Source organism: Lissotriton vulgaris, chromosome 2_1, assembly GCF_964263255.1.
Source record: "Lissotriton vulgaris chromosome 2_1, aLisVul1.2, whole genome shotgun sequence".
NCBI lineage: Eukaryota > Metazoa > Chordata > Amphibia > Caudata > Salamandridae > Lissotriton > Lissotriton vulgaris.
The window spans coordinates 1,580,727,268-1,580,745,868 of NC_141687.1; the positions used below are offsets into that span (position 1 = coordinate 1,580,727,268).

Consider the following 18,601-nt stretch of genomic DNA (forward strand, 5'->3'; position numbering starts at 1 on the left):
TAAGGTCATGATCGGTGAGCAGTAATTTGAAGATCCCTAGAGGTGGGGCACCACCCATTATGGATGGGAGCGCCCGGGGGGAGGCGGCCATTGGCCCCTCACACGGGGAGGCGGCACCCTCTAAGGATGGGGTCGCCAAAAGGGAAGGCGGTCATAGGCCCCTCCCAGGGGAGGAGGCGGCTACGGGCCCCTCCTACGAATTTCCTGGGGCCAGGACATCCGTGACGGCGGATGTGGTAAGCAGTGTGGGGTGGGAGGGGGGTCTACGCTACCTTCTAGACACCTCACACGAGTCCTCGGACGACCACTAAGATGGCGTCGAGTTAAATAAGGGGCCCCGCTAAGACAAGGGAAATTGGAAGTTGGCACAGAGGTACAGTCCTCTGTGCGCCCGCCCCTCACAAGTGAGGGGGGAGTTCTGGTATTAGGGATCTGACACCGGTTAGGACCTTGCCGTTGGCCCGTAATGTTAGGATGTACAATTTTTATTTAGAGAGTATGCATTTGCAGGATGTTTAGACTCGGCTAGGAGAACCTTTGTATTAGAGATTTGTTAAGGTTAGCCAATAAACATCGTAATGTATAAATGAAAAATTGTACATGATATGAAACTGTTATTTTAATGTTTTAATTTTGTTTCATATTTTAATAAATACGGCCGGGAGGGTAACTCCCTCCCGACATTTCAAAAGTTCAAGAACTGTGTCCGTCTTCCCATCCTTGGGGATTGTGTTGGGAGGGGGTGACGGGTATCCCGGCCATATGGAAAGGGGCGACCACTCGGTCCCCCCGAACGTATGGTAGGGTGCCCTGATCCCCCCGGGAAACCATTTTGGGCGGGAGGCGTGTCTCGGCTGGTATGCCCGAAGCGGCGTAGCCGGGGCGCGCCTTTTCCCGCCCAAGAGGGGTTGTCCTAGACACCTACACCGTTGGCCACGCCCTGTAGGCAGGCCGGAGGAGGGTACACGCCCTCCCGAGGAAGAATAAAAGGAGCAACAATCCAAAGAAGCATCCTCTTGTTCCTGTGCTTGGAAGCTGCACCTCCTCGTTGCACGTGAGCCCTCGACGGAACAAGGAGCCAATTTTGACCCATCCACCAGCCCCTTATGGCAACGATTAGTATTGCAATTAAGTTGATTTGCGGTGATAATATCTCTTTTTTCCAGGTTGTTTATGTGTAATAAAGTTTGGATTGTTCGGATTGTTTTTAAGGTAATAAAATGATTTGCTTCATAGCATGTTTTCTCACTCAAAGTAAGCGGAGTATCACAGTCTAGTTTGAAAGATGTGTTACATGTGGAGACAAAGGTTTATATTGCGATGTCCAGTTGAACTGTTTTCCGCTCTTCATTAGGTTCAAAACGTCGTATTTATTTTGGTCGGGCGGTAAAGTCATGATCGGTGAGCAGTAATTTGAAGATCCCTAGAGGTGGGGCGCCACCCATTATGGATGGGAGCGCCCGGGGGGAGGCGGCCATTGGCCCCTCACACGGGGAGGCGGCACCCTCTAAGGATGGGGTCGCCAAAAGGGAAGGCGGTCATAGGCCCCTCCCAGGGGAGGAGGCGGCTACGGGCCCCTCCTACGAATTTCCCGGGGCCAGGACATCCGCGACGGCGGATGTGGTAAGCAGTGTGGGGTGGGAGGGGGGTCTACGCTACCTTCTAGACACCTCATACGAGTCCTCGGACGACCACTAAGATGGCGTCGAGTTAAATAAGGGGCCCCCGCTAAGACAAGGGAAATTGGAAGTTGGCACAGAGGTACAGTCCTCTGTGCGCCCGCCCCTCACAAGTGAGGGGGGAGTTCTGGTATTAGGGATCTGACACCGGTTACGACCTTGCCGTTGGCCCGTAATGTTAGGATGTACAATTTTTATTTAGAAAGTATGCATTTGCAGGATGTTTAGACTCGGCTAGGAGAACCTTTGTATTAGAGATTTGTTAAGGTTAGCCAATAAACATCATAATGTATAAATGAAAAATTGTACATGATATGAAACTGTTATTTTAATGTTTTAATTTTGTTTCATATTTTAATAAATACGGCCGGGCGGGTAACTCCCTCCCGCCTTCCAAAAGTTCAAGAACTTTGTCCGTCTTCCCATCCTTGGGGATTGTGTTGGGAGGGGGTGACGGGTATCCCGGCCATATGATTCATTTAATTTTCCATTACATTTATTTTTTGTCAATGTGGAGCTCTACCATGCTATCAACTACCCCCTTTATCTCCCATGCCACATCTTCCAATCAATTCAATCCTTGCTTAACTATAAGTATGAATTATGTGCCGTCCAAGCAACGTCAAGGTCACACATTGACTTGGGAGAGATAAATGTGCAATGTAATTTCATGATGACTAGATATCAAACTCAATATTTCCCTCAGGATCTTTGACTCTTGTGGCTGCTGACTGAACTCCAACCTTGTTAATTTGTCCACAAGAGCCTAGAGAGAACAACCTACACATGTTCCGTGTTGTATACGCTACTGTGCCCATGTGAGATCAAACATTGGAAATTAATCTTCTTCAAAAAGGTGGCCCCTATCAGTGCAACTCCTGTGTATCAACTGAGTGCCCAGCACCAACAAATGCAGCTGATTTAAGCATGGTAGGAAGCATAGAGATACCACCAGATGAACTAGAGTATATTTGTCAATCCTGTCCCTGTAGCTATTCAATACAAGGGCCAGAAAAGTGAACAGGCGATGTATACCAGGGCGATACAAAAGGGGATGATGGACGGAGCGTTTGAGCAAATCAAACCCTCACCCCCAGTCAACTGATCTGGGTTTAATCCATCATCATTCTTTAGCGCACTCAGCCACCCCAGTTCAGACATGGCCATATGCAAATCAGCATGACCCTGTGCCTCATGGGAACAGTCCAGCCCGATCTCCCAAGCCATGTCTTCCCTGGACCAGAAACAAGCATCCTGGGACCGGTTTCGGATTCATAATCCTCATCAGCCAGGCTATCTGGAATCCAGTGGCCAAGTGAGCAAGGGACTCACGTCTGAGCATACCCTGCCAACTTAGGGCGAACAAAGCGATACAAAAGGGGATGATGGACGGAGCATTTGAGCAAATCAAACACTCACCCCCAGTCAACTGATCTGGGTTTAATCCATCACCATTCTTTAGCTCACTCAGCCACCCCAGTCCAGACATGGCCATATGCAAATCAGTCTGACCCTGTGCCTCATGGGAACAGTCCAGCCCGAACTGCCAAGCCATGTCTTCCCTGGACCGGAAACAAACATCCTGGGACTGGTTTCGGATTCATAATCCTTATAAGCCAGGCTATCTTGAATCCAGTGGCCAAGTGCATACCAGGGGTATACAACGTTTAGCACGCATTTTTTACAACGCACTACCATTACAACGCAGGCATTACCACGCATACCATTACAACGCATTGCGCTGGGGGGCGCTCTAGGATAGGGAATAAGTTTAATTTGATATCCAACACCTTCCTTAGTGTCCACGGGGACTGGAGTTGGAATATAAAATTCTACTTACCACTATCCAGCACCTCAAAGCGCTATGCGTTGTAACGGTATTCGTTGTAAATACCGCGTTGTAAAGGTATGCGTGGTAATAGTATGCGTGCTAACGTCATACATCCTATACCAGGGGACATTCTCCTCCTCTGAATGCTGACATTCTTTAGTTCTCTTTCACTAAGCACAGCTGCCAGCAGAAACTCCTCTATTGGGAACTTCTTTAGATGCATATTCATCAGTCATAAACACTCTCAAAATAATGACCACATAGATAAGTAGTCCCCTTTCTGCAGCCTCTAATTTACCTGGAAATCTGGAAATTAAGGAATGTCCTGGAAAGGAGACAGTTGATTTGGTGAAGCAACAGGGTGCAGGTGCAAGTTATTCAAGGGGGTGCGATTTGGCCAGTTACAGAAGTACAGCAATGTGTTTCTAGATTTCCAGGTAGAATTAGAGGCTGCAGAAAGGGGACTACTTACCTATGAATATTATTCATGATCAGCAATTTCTCCACCCCTTCTTTTCACTTCACTACATTGTCTGGCTCTGTGGGATTCAGACGTTCATGTATCAGCTTTCTGTTATTGAATTACCAGAGCAGAGCTGCACTGAGTATTAAGGGCTTCCGAATAAGAAACGTTCTAGTGGTAATAAAATAAATGTAAATGTAGAGGCCTGTTAACAGGCTGTGTCTCTCTAGACAACACTTCTAATTGAGCAGTTAAAATACTGAATTTTCTATCTGTTTTTGTATGTCATAAAGGGACAGACATGTTGAACATAGAAAAGATGTAGCACTGAGAACACAACAAACAAGTATAAAAGTAAAACAAGTTTACAAATGCAGAACATTTAGACAACAGCTAAAGAATGCTTTGCATCACTCGTTCACAAATGAACCTGAGAAGATTTTAACATGTCCTTGCAACGTTATGACTACTCAACGTCCTTCAATCCTATTTCTGACACTGAGTATGCCCACATAAGAAAACTGAGGTCTGCCTACATTACCAAGGCTAATAACTGTAAGTAGAAATATTTTGAAACATTATATATGAATAGTTCATCTTTATGGCTCATGTAGTTCTGATGACTTGGCAAGGATACATTTTTAACCGCATCAGTGCTACAGCATATTCCCGTGGTGCGCTGCAATTTTTAAAATCCCTTGTTATGTGACAAGGTCAACTCGTCAAAGGCACAGCGCAGGTAACACCCATGATGAGTTGACCTTGTCACAAGCATCGAAGGGGTTAAGGACTATAGGCCTACCCTGACACTTGTCTAGTGTTTAGCATGGTCTACTATAGATACACTTACTTCTCAAGGGAGTAAACATATTTTTTTCCATTCTTATTAGAGAACCATTGTAGAGGAGATGATAATTACTTAATCTAACACGAGGCATATAACAAGCCACTGACGTATGGTGCAGACATTCATCTCACATATTTTTATGCAATGTGGGAAGAGCGAACACTATCATGAATCATCTGCACTATTTAGGTGTGAGTTCCATCCTGTGTTAAGTATGATACAGAAGACACAATATAGAACATGCAGGTTATATCATTCAAGTGCTGACAGAAATCCTCAACATACTGCAATGCATTGCTTTACATAGAACTTACTATACAGTCATAATTTTTGAAAATTGTGCGACTAGTGAATATAGCTCAGGGTCACCAATGTTTCCTTTATGTTTGCTTCCCTTTTTCTCTACACCTTTGTTGTCTACCAGGGGTTATGACAGCTAATGTGAAGACAATTGACTCAATAAGTTAACATTATTATTGAATATGGTGTTATCCGGAACAGCTTAAACAGTATGTAATAGTAGTGCGAAGATTAATATCATAGTAGAGACATATTAAAGGCCATGTCTCTGTTAGATACAAACCTTTTCAAGAGTTTATTACACACAGTATGTAATCTGAATGTGCTTCTACACTCCATACAAAAGATAAACTTTCTGAATATATAACATTTATTCTTGAGAACACAGTAAAACTTATAAATATAATGCAAATATGGAAAATGCAATACAACATTTACACAGTTGCTAAATAATATCCTCATTTCAATCAGTACATAAGTGAAAATTACAAGATTTTACTGTAGCCAAGCATGTACATCTGCTTTTGGGCCCAACATCAACTACTACCAATTGTGACATTGAGACTCATGCAACTAAGTTGATGAGCACCTGCATCTGTTAGCCAAATGTAGTGTACGATCAATCTAAAGAAACATGGGGCATATTTACAAGCAAGCGTGGCATTAAGCATACATTGCTAACGCCCATTCTGCCATTCTGGAAACTCAGGGATGCACCGTATTCCCAAGAATGTGGTGCACACCTGCGTTTCCCCTAGCCCTGATGCTAAATCTAGCTTCCTTTAGCCAACACAGGCACTATCGCACTATAGTGGAAGGATGTCTGCGTTCAGGGGAATGATTGTTTATGTGCAAGAAAGTGTCCCTTCCTGCACAGAAACAATTCTGAATGGCAATTTATAACACCTATGTGAGCTGCATTGTGCAGCACTGATAGGTGTTATAAATCTTCATTTTGTAATTGATTTGTTATTTGCAGAAGGTGTTCCTGCACATATACAATCATTCATGGCAGTTTGCTGTTTCTATGTGTGCTGCACAATGCTGCACACATAGCATATAAACAGCAAAATAAGGAGAAATTCAGCATTTGTGATCGTTTTGCCACGTTAAGACCAGGGTTTCCCCAGTGCTAATTTTGGCACTGCCTCCTATTTACCCCACCATCTAAGTGAAGCATGAAAGGGGGACTTATTTACAAGGTGGTAATAAGTCATGCTAAGTGGCTTAACAATGCCTTGTTGATAAGGCGAAGGGTTTATCGCCACAGGAACATCATAAAAAATGACGTTACTGTGGCAATAGAGGCTTGTAAATATGCCCCCATGATTTTTCATACTCAAGCTCATTTCATGTTGAACTAGGACTAATGTGGATCTAACATTAAATGAGCAATTGATTTCTTACCCCCAACTCTTCTATTGATGGGACAGCACAAAACAAAGATGGTTGCATATGGTCACCTATTCAGACAGCACTATTCAATTTTGGCTGGGTCAGAGAATAGTAAGGATGTGAATGGTAGAGTGTGGTGTTGTTTACTTAATAGATATGAGTGTTGCATCATTTACAAACAGATTAGATCACCAAGTAACACATACCCTTAACCCCAATTAACACATTACATTTTACATTCTTGCAAACAAAATGTTTTTTGATATTTCTTTGGGACTGGGGTACGCGTAGGTCTTCCAGAGTTTGCCATTGCTATTGCTTCCACCATTTCACTGCAGTAAGTATCATAACAGTCATGTGATTTTAAATGGAAGGTTTGCACAAATTGCTAGATATGCTTATTGTAGTATCAACAATACCTACCAACAAACCACCTGTGTGATTAAAATTAATAAAAAACTGTCATAACGTTGTACTGCAAGAAGCAAGAAAGCCTGTTACTGCCTCATCCTCAGCTTCACCGCCACGTCACTCATATTGAGAACATGTTGGAAATCAATGTCACTGCTTCATTCACCAGCATTTTGTACAGCAACAATTGTGCCATTTAATGACAATACTGTCATGGTCCACCTCAAAAACCTTTCAAGATCAATCCTAAATTTGATGCTGACATTTCATAGTAAATCTTTATTTTCTTTCAAAGTGTGATCAAATCAATTAATCTGATATTTACAATTATTGTTTCCAGAACAAAGTCTTAAAATCATAGAGATTAATTGGAGATGTTTATGACAAAGAAATAAATGGAAATTCCTGATGTGGTTGGCAGCAGGTTGTTGATTCCACCTTTGTGGAAAGTGTCTTAGAGGTTTAGAAGACCAAGGGTCCTGATTTAAGGTTTGGTAGCTGCGATATTCCATAACAAACATGAATTAAATCCTGCTCTCCGTAGCAAAAGTGCCATTGGATATAATGAACTTGTAATATGGCAGATGGGGTATTTGTCATTTTTACTTACAGTTGTTAGCCTTGATAATGCAGGTATACCTCATCTGTGATGGAGTATGCCATCTACCAAACTGTACATCAGGCCCCTAGTTTATAGATTGTGCTATTTTAAAATTAGTATTTCTTACCTTCTAGGTCTATAAACCCAACCTTATCTAATAAAAATAAGGCCTGACTACGCAAGCAGGCACCTGACCTGGGAAATGTTCTCACTGTAGGTATATTTCTTTCTAGCTAACCACTTTTCCACTGAATACCTTTAATAGCACTGGTTTAAATACATGACACAATTCAAATAAAAGACACTTAATATATAAAAACACAAGATAAAAAAGTTTATTTTCCTGACCAAATGTAGTTACTCATGCAATCTTATGCACTTTTACAGGCTATGGTATACGAAATTAACTGAATAGTACATTACATTAGATTTTGTCAGGTCTTGAAGGTAGGCCAATGTGCAAAGTGCTTGAAGCTGGAAATAATATTTTGAGCTGCCATCTGTGCTCAGATGTTTCTCAAATAATATAGGTATATGCAAACCTAGGAGGTCCTACATTTTCTACTATTATATTTTGTATACATACTTGCCCATTATCTAGACTTAATGACTGGGACATTTCTTCTAAAATAAAACATGTCAGTAAACAATATATCAATGTGCAAATTCCCCTTTTCAGTTCAGAGAACACTTTCCATTGTAGATCTAAGATGAATTGCTGGCAAATGTCGTCTTCTCATCTCTTAAAAATTGTGCACATTTTCACATTTGTTCTTCCTGGAACACTTCCAGTGTCATCAGTCTTAATTTGAATTGAACATTTTCAGGTTCTTGTATTTGAACTTGACAAAATGTCTTAAAGTTATTACTTATGCGGTTGCCATCTTTTTTCCTTCCTCTATTAATGTACTGTGAAAATAAATGACACATAAATGAGTGACTAAACACATTTGTAATAATATTTTACATTACTAATATTGTCTCTTTCATTTAAATAGCTCTTTTACTTTTCTATGCATACCCAGGGCTGAATTACAGATAGGGCACACTTTCCCTGTTCGTGCCACAGTGCACCTTAAAACAGGTGCACTGGATGCAATCAGGGAAAGTGTGCCAAACTACATTGAATGTGCTGCCCCCAGTCAAGTCAAGTCAACTCAGGGACTATTGTATTGTGCACAAATCACATCCGGAGAGTCTCATGGCGCTTGCAGACGGCTCTGACAAGAGAATCAGGATGGATTAATTTGCAAAAAGCCAGGTCTTCAGCTTCTTTCGAAAGCGGCTGTGTTCAGGGATATGCAGAGATTAAGGGGCATTTTGTTCCATGAGGCAGGGGCGAGAAAAGAAAACGTGCGACCGCCGTTTCTGGAAGTTTGTATTCTCAGGGGCGTCAGCCGAGACTCATTGCTAGATCTGAGTTCTCTTTGAGGCTGATACCATCTTAGCTGTATAGACCAATATCTTGGACCTTTTTCATACCTGTGTGGACCAAGCATAGAGATTTAAAAAGAATTTGTTTTTTCACCGAAAGCCAGTGAAGACTTTTTAAGCAGAGGGGTGATGAGGATCTTCGCGGAAGATTGAGAACCAGCCGGGCTGCAGTGTTCTGAAGAACCTGGAGCCTGTTCAGGTAGTGTTAATTTATGGAGAATAAAAGCGCATTCCCATATATCTATTTATGATTGAACCCTGAACTAGGGGTTTCTAGGCCTCAAAGGGGATCCACTTAAAAGGCCTTCCTCAGACTAAACATTAGCCCAAAGCAAGTGGCCAAAATTTTTCCCATGGATAATTTGATATCCATGTAAAAACCCAGGTTCCGGACTGACTCCTTGGGCATTGGACAACTGCCTAATTTAGTTGGCCCCCAATCATGAGTCCAATGTTCTGCCGCTTTGTCAAAAAGCATAATTTCTGATTTACTGCCATTTAGTTGAAGATGATTGGCGTTCATCCATTTCTCAACATGGGTCAGGCAGGTTTTGAAATGCTGTTTGGTTTCATTTGGTTCTGGGCCCAGTGCGATTAGAATCTGGGTATCGTCGGCATAGGACAGAACATCAAAGCCAAAGGCTCTGATCACTCTAGCCAATGGTGTCATTTAGACGGTAAAAGCGTTGGGCTCAAGATAGAGCCCTGTGTCACGCCCATTTTAACCGGTCTTTCGCCTGCTATGTTTTTGTCAATCTGGACAGCTGTTGAACGATCGGATAGGTAGCTGGAAAAGCATTTTAGGGCATTTCTTCTGACACCAATCTCCCACAGCCATTGAATTAGGATGCTATGGGAGATAGTGTTGAAGGCCTCAGACAGGTGGAGCAGGACGACAATGGTTGATTGTTATTTATCTAAAGACAGTCCAATATTATCAGTAACCTCGACCAACGCTGTTTCCATTCTGTGTGATGCCCTAAAGCCAGATTGTGAAGGGTCCAGGAGTCCGTGGATTTCAAGGTGGCTCACAAGCTGTTTGTTGACAAAGGATTCAAGCATTTTTCCAAAATATGGAAGTAATGAGATGGGTCGATAATTTAAAAGTATGTTAGGGTCGGCCGTGGGCTTTTGTAAGATAGGTCTAATTCTTGCTGCTTTCCATATTATAGGGAAGTCTGTGTCCAAGAGTGATTTATTGAAAAGGCTAGTCAGATGTTCTACTTGTGCCGGGGCAAGTATAGAGAAACGTTTGGGGGAGATATGATCGGAGGGAGACCCAGACTTTATTTTCAACACGACTGACATGGTCGCATCGCAGTCAAATTTTACAAAATCATTCATTATATGTGGCCAGTAAGGCGACAGGTTTGCCAGAGCTTCAGACTGCATTATTTTTTGGTGAAGAGGAGAAGAGAGGTGAATAGCAGTTATTTTAACCTCTAAGAATTTCGAAAGAGCGTCAGTCCACTGTTGGGAATTAGGTATCTCTGACGGGTTTCCGGAGATAGTAAATTCTTTCAGAATTTGGTAAAGTTCTTTAGAGGAGTTTTCAGCTTTATTTATCCGCTCCGTAAGGAATGCTCTCTTTGTTGCCTTTATGTCACTCATAAGCTGGAGTGCAATATTTTACATGTTTTTCGATCAGCCTGATCTTTGCTTTTCTGCCATTGATTCTCAGCAGTTCTGCATAGAGAGTTCAAATCTTACACTTGATTTTACTCAAAGGAGCAATTTTGTCCAATGCTGTCTCTATGGCATTGTCAAAACGTTGTGCTGCTATACTTACACTCATAGTAGGAGTTAGTACATCTGGGTGGAATTTTTTTTAAAACATGGGCAATGTGATTTTTTTGGTATACAACGTTTAGCACGCATTTTTTACCACGCACTACCATTACAACGCAGGCATTACCACGCATACCATTACAACGCATTGCGCTGGGGGGCGCTCTAGGATAGGGAATAAGTTTAATTTTATATCCAACACCTTCCCTAGTGTCCATGAGGACTGGAGTTGGAATATAAAATTATACTTACCACTATCCAGCACCTCAAAGCGCTATGCGTTGTAACGGTATTCGTTGTAAATACCGCGTTGTAAAGGTATGCGTGGTAATAGTATGCGTGCTAACGTCATACATCCGATTTTTTTAAAGGGTCTGCGTAATATAAGTTCACTTTCCAATGCCATTTTAGTTATGGTGATGGGAAAGGTAAATTTCAATAGGTAGTGATTTGTCCAAAGTAATGGGATGGGAGGGTCTACCGTGATATCAGTGAGGAGGTCCAGCGTGTGATCTGCCTGATGTGTAGGGCCTATTACCTTCTGAACATGACCCAGAGTGTTCATATTGGAGATTAACTTTTCAGTGTCCAGGTTAGATTGTATTTACACATGATAATTGAAATCACCTATCAAGAGAAATTTATCAGAGGCTAGGACATGTGGTGCAATGATCTCAAGTAACTTATTTGCAAAATCTCCTTTGGTACCGGGCGGGGGGGGGTTGATATAGTTGAGCTCCTTTCCAGACATTGTTTGATGATCCCTCAATCTTGAACACTATGATTTCTATGTGGTTAAAAACAAGGTTTTCCAGACTAACAACATTTACATTTTGGGTGGTTGCAATTAGTAATCTGCCCCCTCTGTTTGCTTCCTGTCAAGTCGTATTATTTTGTACTCTGGCGGGAAGGCAGTGTGTAGGTCGGGAGTGGCATTTTCATGCAGCCAGGTCTCAGGGACAAAACAGATATCCGGAGCTACTAGGTCAAGAAGGCTCCACGTTTCTAGTACATGTTTGGGGATTGAGCGGGCATTAAAATATATAGCATTAAGTTGTTCAACAGATTTACAAGTGCTGGGCAGATTGGGACTGGGGGAAGCAAGAGTCTCAATCTAATCGAAAGGAAGGGCTACACGAGAAATTTCAGGAAATCTAGCTATTTCTACTGCTAAAGCCTCAGTGGGTTTGATCAGGGGGGTGTTTATTTTTTTTATTTCTTTACTAGAATATCTGAGACTGGTCATGTTTTCAGATGTGTGAATATGAAGCAAAAAGATTTGTTACCAGAGGGAAAAGATGCAAGGGTCCTGGCGTCTGGCGGCGGTCGGGCGCGGACGGGCACAGACAGGCTTGCCTTTGGCGAGCTGCTGCCCGCGTCCGCGTCCTGCTCCTGTTTATGTAGGAGATGGGCGAGGAGAACTAGGACGATAGTTTAGGCTTTCGGTCATACAACCGGAAGGGAGTGATGCTTAAAGCTGACCCTCCGTTCAAGCAACACAAGCCGTGACGGACCGGGGTCAAATGGCGGTGATAGAAGGCAGGAAGTGTAGAAGAACAATGTTAATACGGCACAGGTTTAAAAAACTGTGAAAAAGTGAGTAAAAACAAAGTTTACTATGCTCTTATTATAACCAGCATTAGATCAAGCATTACCAGATTTGGAAACAATTAAACTTGTGCTTTCCTGCGGGCAGCGCATTCAAGAGAAAAACAAAGCAACTTTAAAGCAGCCGCTCCGTGTTCCACTGTGCAGGTAGAAACCTGCCTGATTTTTTAAGAGGGATTAGAGACGGGTGCAGTGACTGAAGAGGATGTCTGGAGGATCCATAGGACGCTGTATCCCTCTCCAGAGTGCTGCCAATAGGGAACACACTGACTATGCCCCACCTTCTGGGTGGCTCACTGTCAGTGTGCCTCCTGACAGCTTCTTTGCCTCTGAGCCTGTGTCAATAATAGGGAGCAGGTGCAAAGGCAAAGGGATTCCATCGTTTCCATAGGTCCATAACCCCATGCAAATGCTTGAACACCCTCTGGCGATAGCGATGGGGCTAAATGTGCGCCAGTGTTATCTGTATTACAGAAGTGCCCGCATAGGAGTCTGTGGCCTCTTGTGTAATACCAAAGTGCCCAGGGAGCTGGCAAAGTGGGTGCTGATGCCCGTTGTGCCCAGGACACTTCCGTAATATGGTCCCCAATCTTTTGATTTCCATTAACATCTTGCTTAAAGAGCTGTCTTGAGTTATACAGAAGAAGCTAGAAATTCTCTTAGTTTCATGAACTTGATAGTATATATTTTTAAGAATAATAAATTGTAAAATCTACTATGATTAACAATGTTTTGCCTACCTCACCATCAGTTACATTTCTTCTAAAATACTGTAGCAAACCGTACATTATTCTCATGGTAATCCAAGCAGATATTGCATGAAGTTCAATTTTCAGACATTGTTAAGACGGATGTTATTGTGTGTGCTAAATCTCGTGGTAACATGCATAGAAATATAGTGTGAACCTTTTTTATTGACTTTGGTCAAACGCTGCCCTTCACCACACCTGTCTCAGACTTGAGTGCTCTAATTACATAATTTGAACTGCTAAGCCCGTTTCAGACAAGAAGGTTATGGAAGATCATAAATCATTACGAAAACAATGAGCCAGGCATTGTCCTTCAGGAACAAAATTAAACTAGGAAGAGGTCTCTCCGTGCAATTATTTAAACTGTGATCATCCATAAAAACGCTTTCCACTGCTTGAAAAACTGAAGGCATTGCTTAAACTTGCAAAAATCTTAAATTAATTCCCAAACTCACTGATACATTCTCGTTTCTAATATTTCACTTTTGTGACAGGGTAATATAGCCACGGGAGGCATAAGTGAAAGTCTTAATAATAGGTCATTGGTAATCCTATTAATGGCTGGATTTCCCATTTAAAAATTTTCACTATCACTCTGTGAGCATTCTCTAAGGTAAAATATCTGTACGACTTACTTTTTTTGACATCTTCTTCCTATGTATCCGATAGGACATGAACATGTGTTATTCTTCAGGCAACGTCCACTATTTTCACAAGGAGGATAACAAACTGCTAACAAAATAAACATAGTAGTACATTAAATGCTAAGCAGAAAAGTGAGGACCTGTTATTACATTGTGGACTCTAAAGCCTAAGTATGCAACATCAACATTTTATTGATTTTCTTTTAAAACTTCATTTCGAGTTGGGCGGTCGTATTGTAAAATGTCAACTATTAGATGTATGGAAACAGCAGGTCCCGACGATGGACAATATAAATATAAAATAGGGGACCGCTCACTGTGCTATAATGTATGCCAAGATGACACAAAGGCAAAGTTCTACAGCAACCTCCTAAAGGTAAGCAGAATCTGCCCAGCATCAAGAAGGATAACACCCACTCTCCATGATCGGACAGTTTCATCCAGGAGTCTGTCACATGCTCACACATTGATTAGCCACAGACAGATAAATATGTCAGATTACAAACGACTCCTTCTCTCATTGTTAAAGGTATACTAAGTGCTCTATCACAGACATTGTGCACTGCTGCAGAAAGGTGGGAAAACCCACTTTCACCAATTCTATATCATTTTGATTGGCACATAACATAATGTTAAATGTCAGTACTAAGTTCAATGAACGACTGAAATACCACTTCATGTATTAAACATTGGGTCAACAATAACATATAGGAAACAAAAAGGCAGCTATTGAATACCCACTGGGGATTCCACAATTATGAATGGTCATAACCTTAAATGTATGTTTTTAACTTCAGCATGCATTGCGCTGCCAGATACATATTTAAACTGAAGTTGCTGGCATTTTCCAAATCTCCGAAATTTATTTGAAGAATATACAGAATTAATTTCCAGTGTGTATTACACATTAGCAAATTGGAATGTTGTGAGATTCATTGAACACAGTGGGTAATAAACACTGGTATAGTCCCGCTGCTATTACATTTTTAATGTTCCTCTAGCTCTTCCTCTGCAGTGTCTACGGGGTATATGTATCATATAGGGGATTAAGAGGCAGGCAGAAAATGTTGGCAGAGCAAAACAGAGAGCTTTCCTCCCTCACTCCTGCCTGTGGTTCACAGCGTCAGTAGAGCCATAGAAGGTGGAAGGAGGAATTCTCCTCTGCTCTTGCGCATCCCTCAACTCTGTCAACGGAAGAAAAAAAGTGGTAGATCAGAGGGAGAATCAGGAGCTGACTTCAGCATCTTTTCCCCGCCCCTTCTATTCATATCAGAACATTGCTGCCATGGCCTGAGTGAGGCAGTAATTGTTAATCATACACACCAGTAGCTGTGCAACAAAGGTATTAAAGCTTCAGAACCCCAGGAGCAGAAACCCCCTAGGGTTACCCTGAGGATGTTTTTATTAGAATATTCACTCAGATGAGTAGAATAGCCTTATAGCTCACTATAGTGGGCTATGGCAGCTATTAAAGTCCTACACCTTTGTTATAGGTATTCACTCATCACCTTCAGTGCCACTATATGCACTGAGGGGGTTGTTAACCCTTTCGATGCTGATGACGCGCTCAGCTCGTCATCACCCAAAGGTGTCGTGTGCTGATGACGAGCTGAGCTCGTCATGGTGCCACTAAAATGGCATTTTCCAGCACAGGGGGGGAAAACGCCCAGCAGCCATGTGGTTAATGCCCGATACAGCCCACTACTACCAGCATATCACTGGAAACATATTATTCTAAAGGATACTAGAGTAGCAGTGCCTATTGCTACTGTGATGTCAACGTGTTTTTTAAATATTTTTACCGAAAGTAAACATTTTGGGCCCATGTACAAAAATGATTTTATGCCCTTTTATAGGGTTTCAAACTCATCTTTACTTGTGTCCACATACTTTTTTTTAAAGTTATTTATTAGTAAGCATTCTAACATGTTTGTTGCCGTGGGCACACGATGATAGCCATTTCATTGTTGTTTCCACTTATTGGTGTCCATTTCCTAGGTAAATCCCTCATTTCAATTTTTTTCTGTATCCATTATTCTTGCAGTTCCATCTCCACTGTGCGACTGATGATAGAGAAAAGAAGCTGTACTCGCCACTTTCCTTGATTTCTCGTTTTAAATAAACCTACTTAAAAATCTAAGCAAATGGATTCCGTCTTAAGTAATAGTAATGATAAAGCAGATTTTACCTCAAATGTAGTCCCAGGTTTTATTTTTAATATGTAGGGTTTATTTTTACATACATAATGTAAATGCTGTCAACCTGGCATGACATATGTTTACTGTAACAGTTCAGCTCCATAAACCTAGGCCCATTTTACTAATATTGGAAAAATATTGGGCGAAAGGCATCACAGCAACCAAGATGCTGCGCAGAATTGTGTCAAAGGGAGGGATAAAATACACCATATCTGCTAAGGCTTGGGGCATTTCTTCTCTCCCCCAGCGCAAACAAACACACCATATATCACGGGTACGTGTGTTCTCCAAAGCACGTTCTGTACTGGACGCAGAGTCCCTTCCTTTCCAAAAACTAGCCTTTAAGATATTTCCCAGGGGGGTGTGGCTTAGCGCCCGTAGGAGATGGCGGTGCCGGCGTAAGAGCTCCGTCGCGGCTGGGGCGAACCCGCGGACCGCGTTGGCCTTCTTCTGTGTAAACGGAGGATTTCGGCATCGGAAGGTGCCCGGAGCAGGATGTGATCATCTGCGGCAGCCTTCATGGCATTTTACCATCATTTCTGATCTACGCTTTCCAGGACACGGCTCTATGACGGCCGCAGCCGCCATTTTGTGCAGCTCCCTTTGCAAGACGTCCCTCACAGGTGAAAAATCGGCGCTTTTGCACATCTTTTGAAATGCCTGAAGCCTTCTTCTCCCCTCATAATGGGTCATCACGATTCCACTAAATGACTTTCCTTGCTTCAAACAACATTCCACTCTGGTTCAAAGTGACATTATTTTTTTCCTTTCCACACATGGGGCCATTTTGTCTCCTCATTACCTTCTGGCTCCTTCAGTCCTGGTTTGCCTGCGCAGTTTCACCTAATTACCTGCTTTGCTTCTTCTACGTATTACAGTTGATTGTGCCTTTGCTGACCTGTTTTTTATTAGTTACTCTCTTCATTGGCAGCTAATTCTTTACGCTTATTCACAGCACAGCATGTTATATGTGGCTTCCAGATTTTACTGGTCAGAGGCTTCAACCCTGTTGCGGGCGGCTTTTTACTTTCTCAGCCTCAAGTGCCCCTGCTTCTGATTGTTGACCTTGCTATTTTTGCTCTGCTTTTGAGTCGTCATTTTAACCCTTCCTTGCTGTGTTCTCTAATTTTTATTCCAATGCTGACTATTCATTCTGAAAGATAAGGGGTCTTTTTCTCTCCTATTGCATACCCTCTGGTTGTGCTTCTGGTGACAATTGATAACCTGATGGGCAAACTTACAACGAGTTGCGCCAGTAACACCTCAAAGTGCACTTTTATCAAAAATTCAACATTTTTTTCAGCACTGGCCCAGTTGGAAGCTTCTCAAGAACCTCCTGTTCTTATGTCGAAGCCGACCATGGAATCCCTTCCTCAGCCCAACGGGAAGACTACAGTTAAACGACTGAAAAAAGACCCCCCCTTACCATCTGCTTCTGCTCCACCCACATCTATTGATTTGTTGTTGGAAGAGATAAGGGCACTCTGCCCTTTTATGGAAGAGACTAATGCTAAATTACAGGTTCTAACTGACAACTGGACTCAAATGGAAGCACGGGTCGCATCGGTGGAACACAGTGTTTCTTCTCTTCAGGAATCCTCTGCCAAAACTGCGCACATGCATTCCCAGATCTCCTCTCTTCAAAAGCAGGTTGAGGACCTTGAGAACAGAAATAGACGCAATAATCTGCGCATCTACGGCCTTGTGGAAGGTTGGGAGGGTAGTGACCCTATTACTTTCTTCAAGTCCTTTCTTCCTAAACTCCTACATCTTCCGGAGGACACTGTGCTCAATATATAAAGGGCTCACAGGCTCGGTCGAGCTCCTTCGTCTACTTCTACCTCGGAGAAGCCCAGAGGCGTCATCATGTACTTCCTACATTATACTGACCTTTTAAAGGTCCTCTCAGCAGCTCGAGCCTCTCCTCGTCTTACATGGTCTGGATCCCCCTTGTTCTTCGCGCAGGATTATGCTAGAGCCACGGCCAACCGTCGCAAAGCCTTTCTGGACATGAGACCTGAACTTCGATCCATTGGTGCTCGTTATGGACTTTTCCATCCCTGTCTCTTTAGGGTCATGCACAACAACAAGACGACGACCTACGACGATCCTGTACGACTCCGGAGCTTCCTGAATTCATGTCAAGCCGCTAACATGGATACTTCTGGTCCTTCTTCTGCATTTCCTCCTTGACTCTTATGGCTAATGTTGTCTTTTTTTTGCAGTCTTGTGCTGTTTTGCATAGGTTTATGCACAGGTTTACCAGTTTTATCATAGTTACCCGTGCATTGTGTTTTTCTTCCCTTTCTTCATGTTGCTCTTGATGTTCATAATGTTCATTGTTTATTCTCCCCTTTATTTATGCTACCTATATTTGTATGATCTTCGCGTAGTTTTTCTCATTGTTATCTTGTTTTCCCCTAACGCTCTCCTCTTGTTTCCACAGATGATACATTATGTTCCGTGTTTCCCCAGCCGGGCGGTTCGCAAGCCCCACCCGTCTTGTCTCCTCCAGTTGGCTCTACCCCCTCCTCCTTATACGTTTGGTTCTCTTCCTGCTTGTGTTCCCTCGCCTCCCCTACCTGTAAGTATGTTTCCTTCCCTTTTTCACATGTTTACTTCCATTCCTATCCTTATCTTATCCTCCCTTTTT

General features: G+C 42.5%; 1 protein-coding gene across 1 annotated transcript in view; it reads right to left on the reverse strand.

Annotated features, from left to right (window-relative positions):
* Positions 1 to 7,983: 7,983 nt before the first annotated feature.
* Positions 7,984 to 18,601, reverse strand: part of LOC147732932 (von Willebrand factor D and EGF domain-containing protein-like) — a 1,979,930-nt gene continuing 1,969,312 nt past the window's right edge. The window contains exons 23-24 of the mRNA XM_086955141.1: positions 13,742 to 13,838; positions 7,984 to 8,436 (exon numbers count right to left, since the gene is read on the reverse strand). Of these exons, the coding sequence (XP_086811267.1) occupies positions 8,397 to 8,436; positions 13,742 to 13,838 (137 nt within the window). The 3' untranslated portion in view covers positions 7,984 to 8,396. The remainder of the gene's footprint in view (positions 8,437 to 13,741; positions 13,839 to 18,601) is intronic.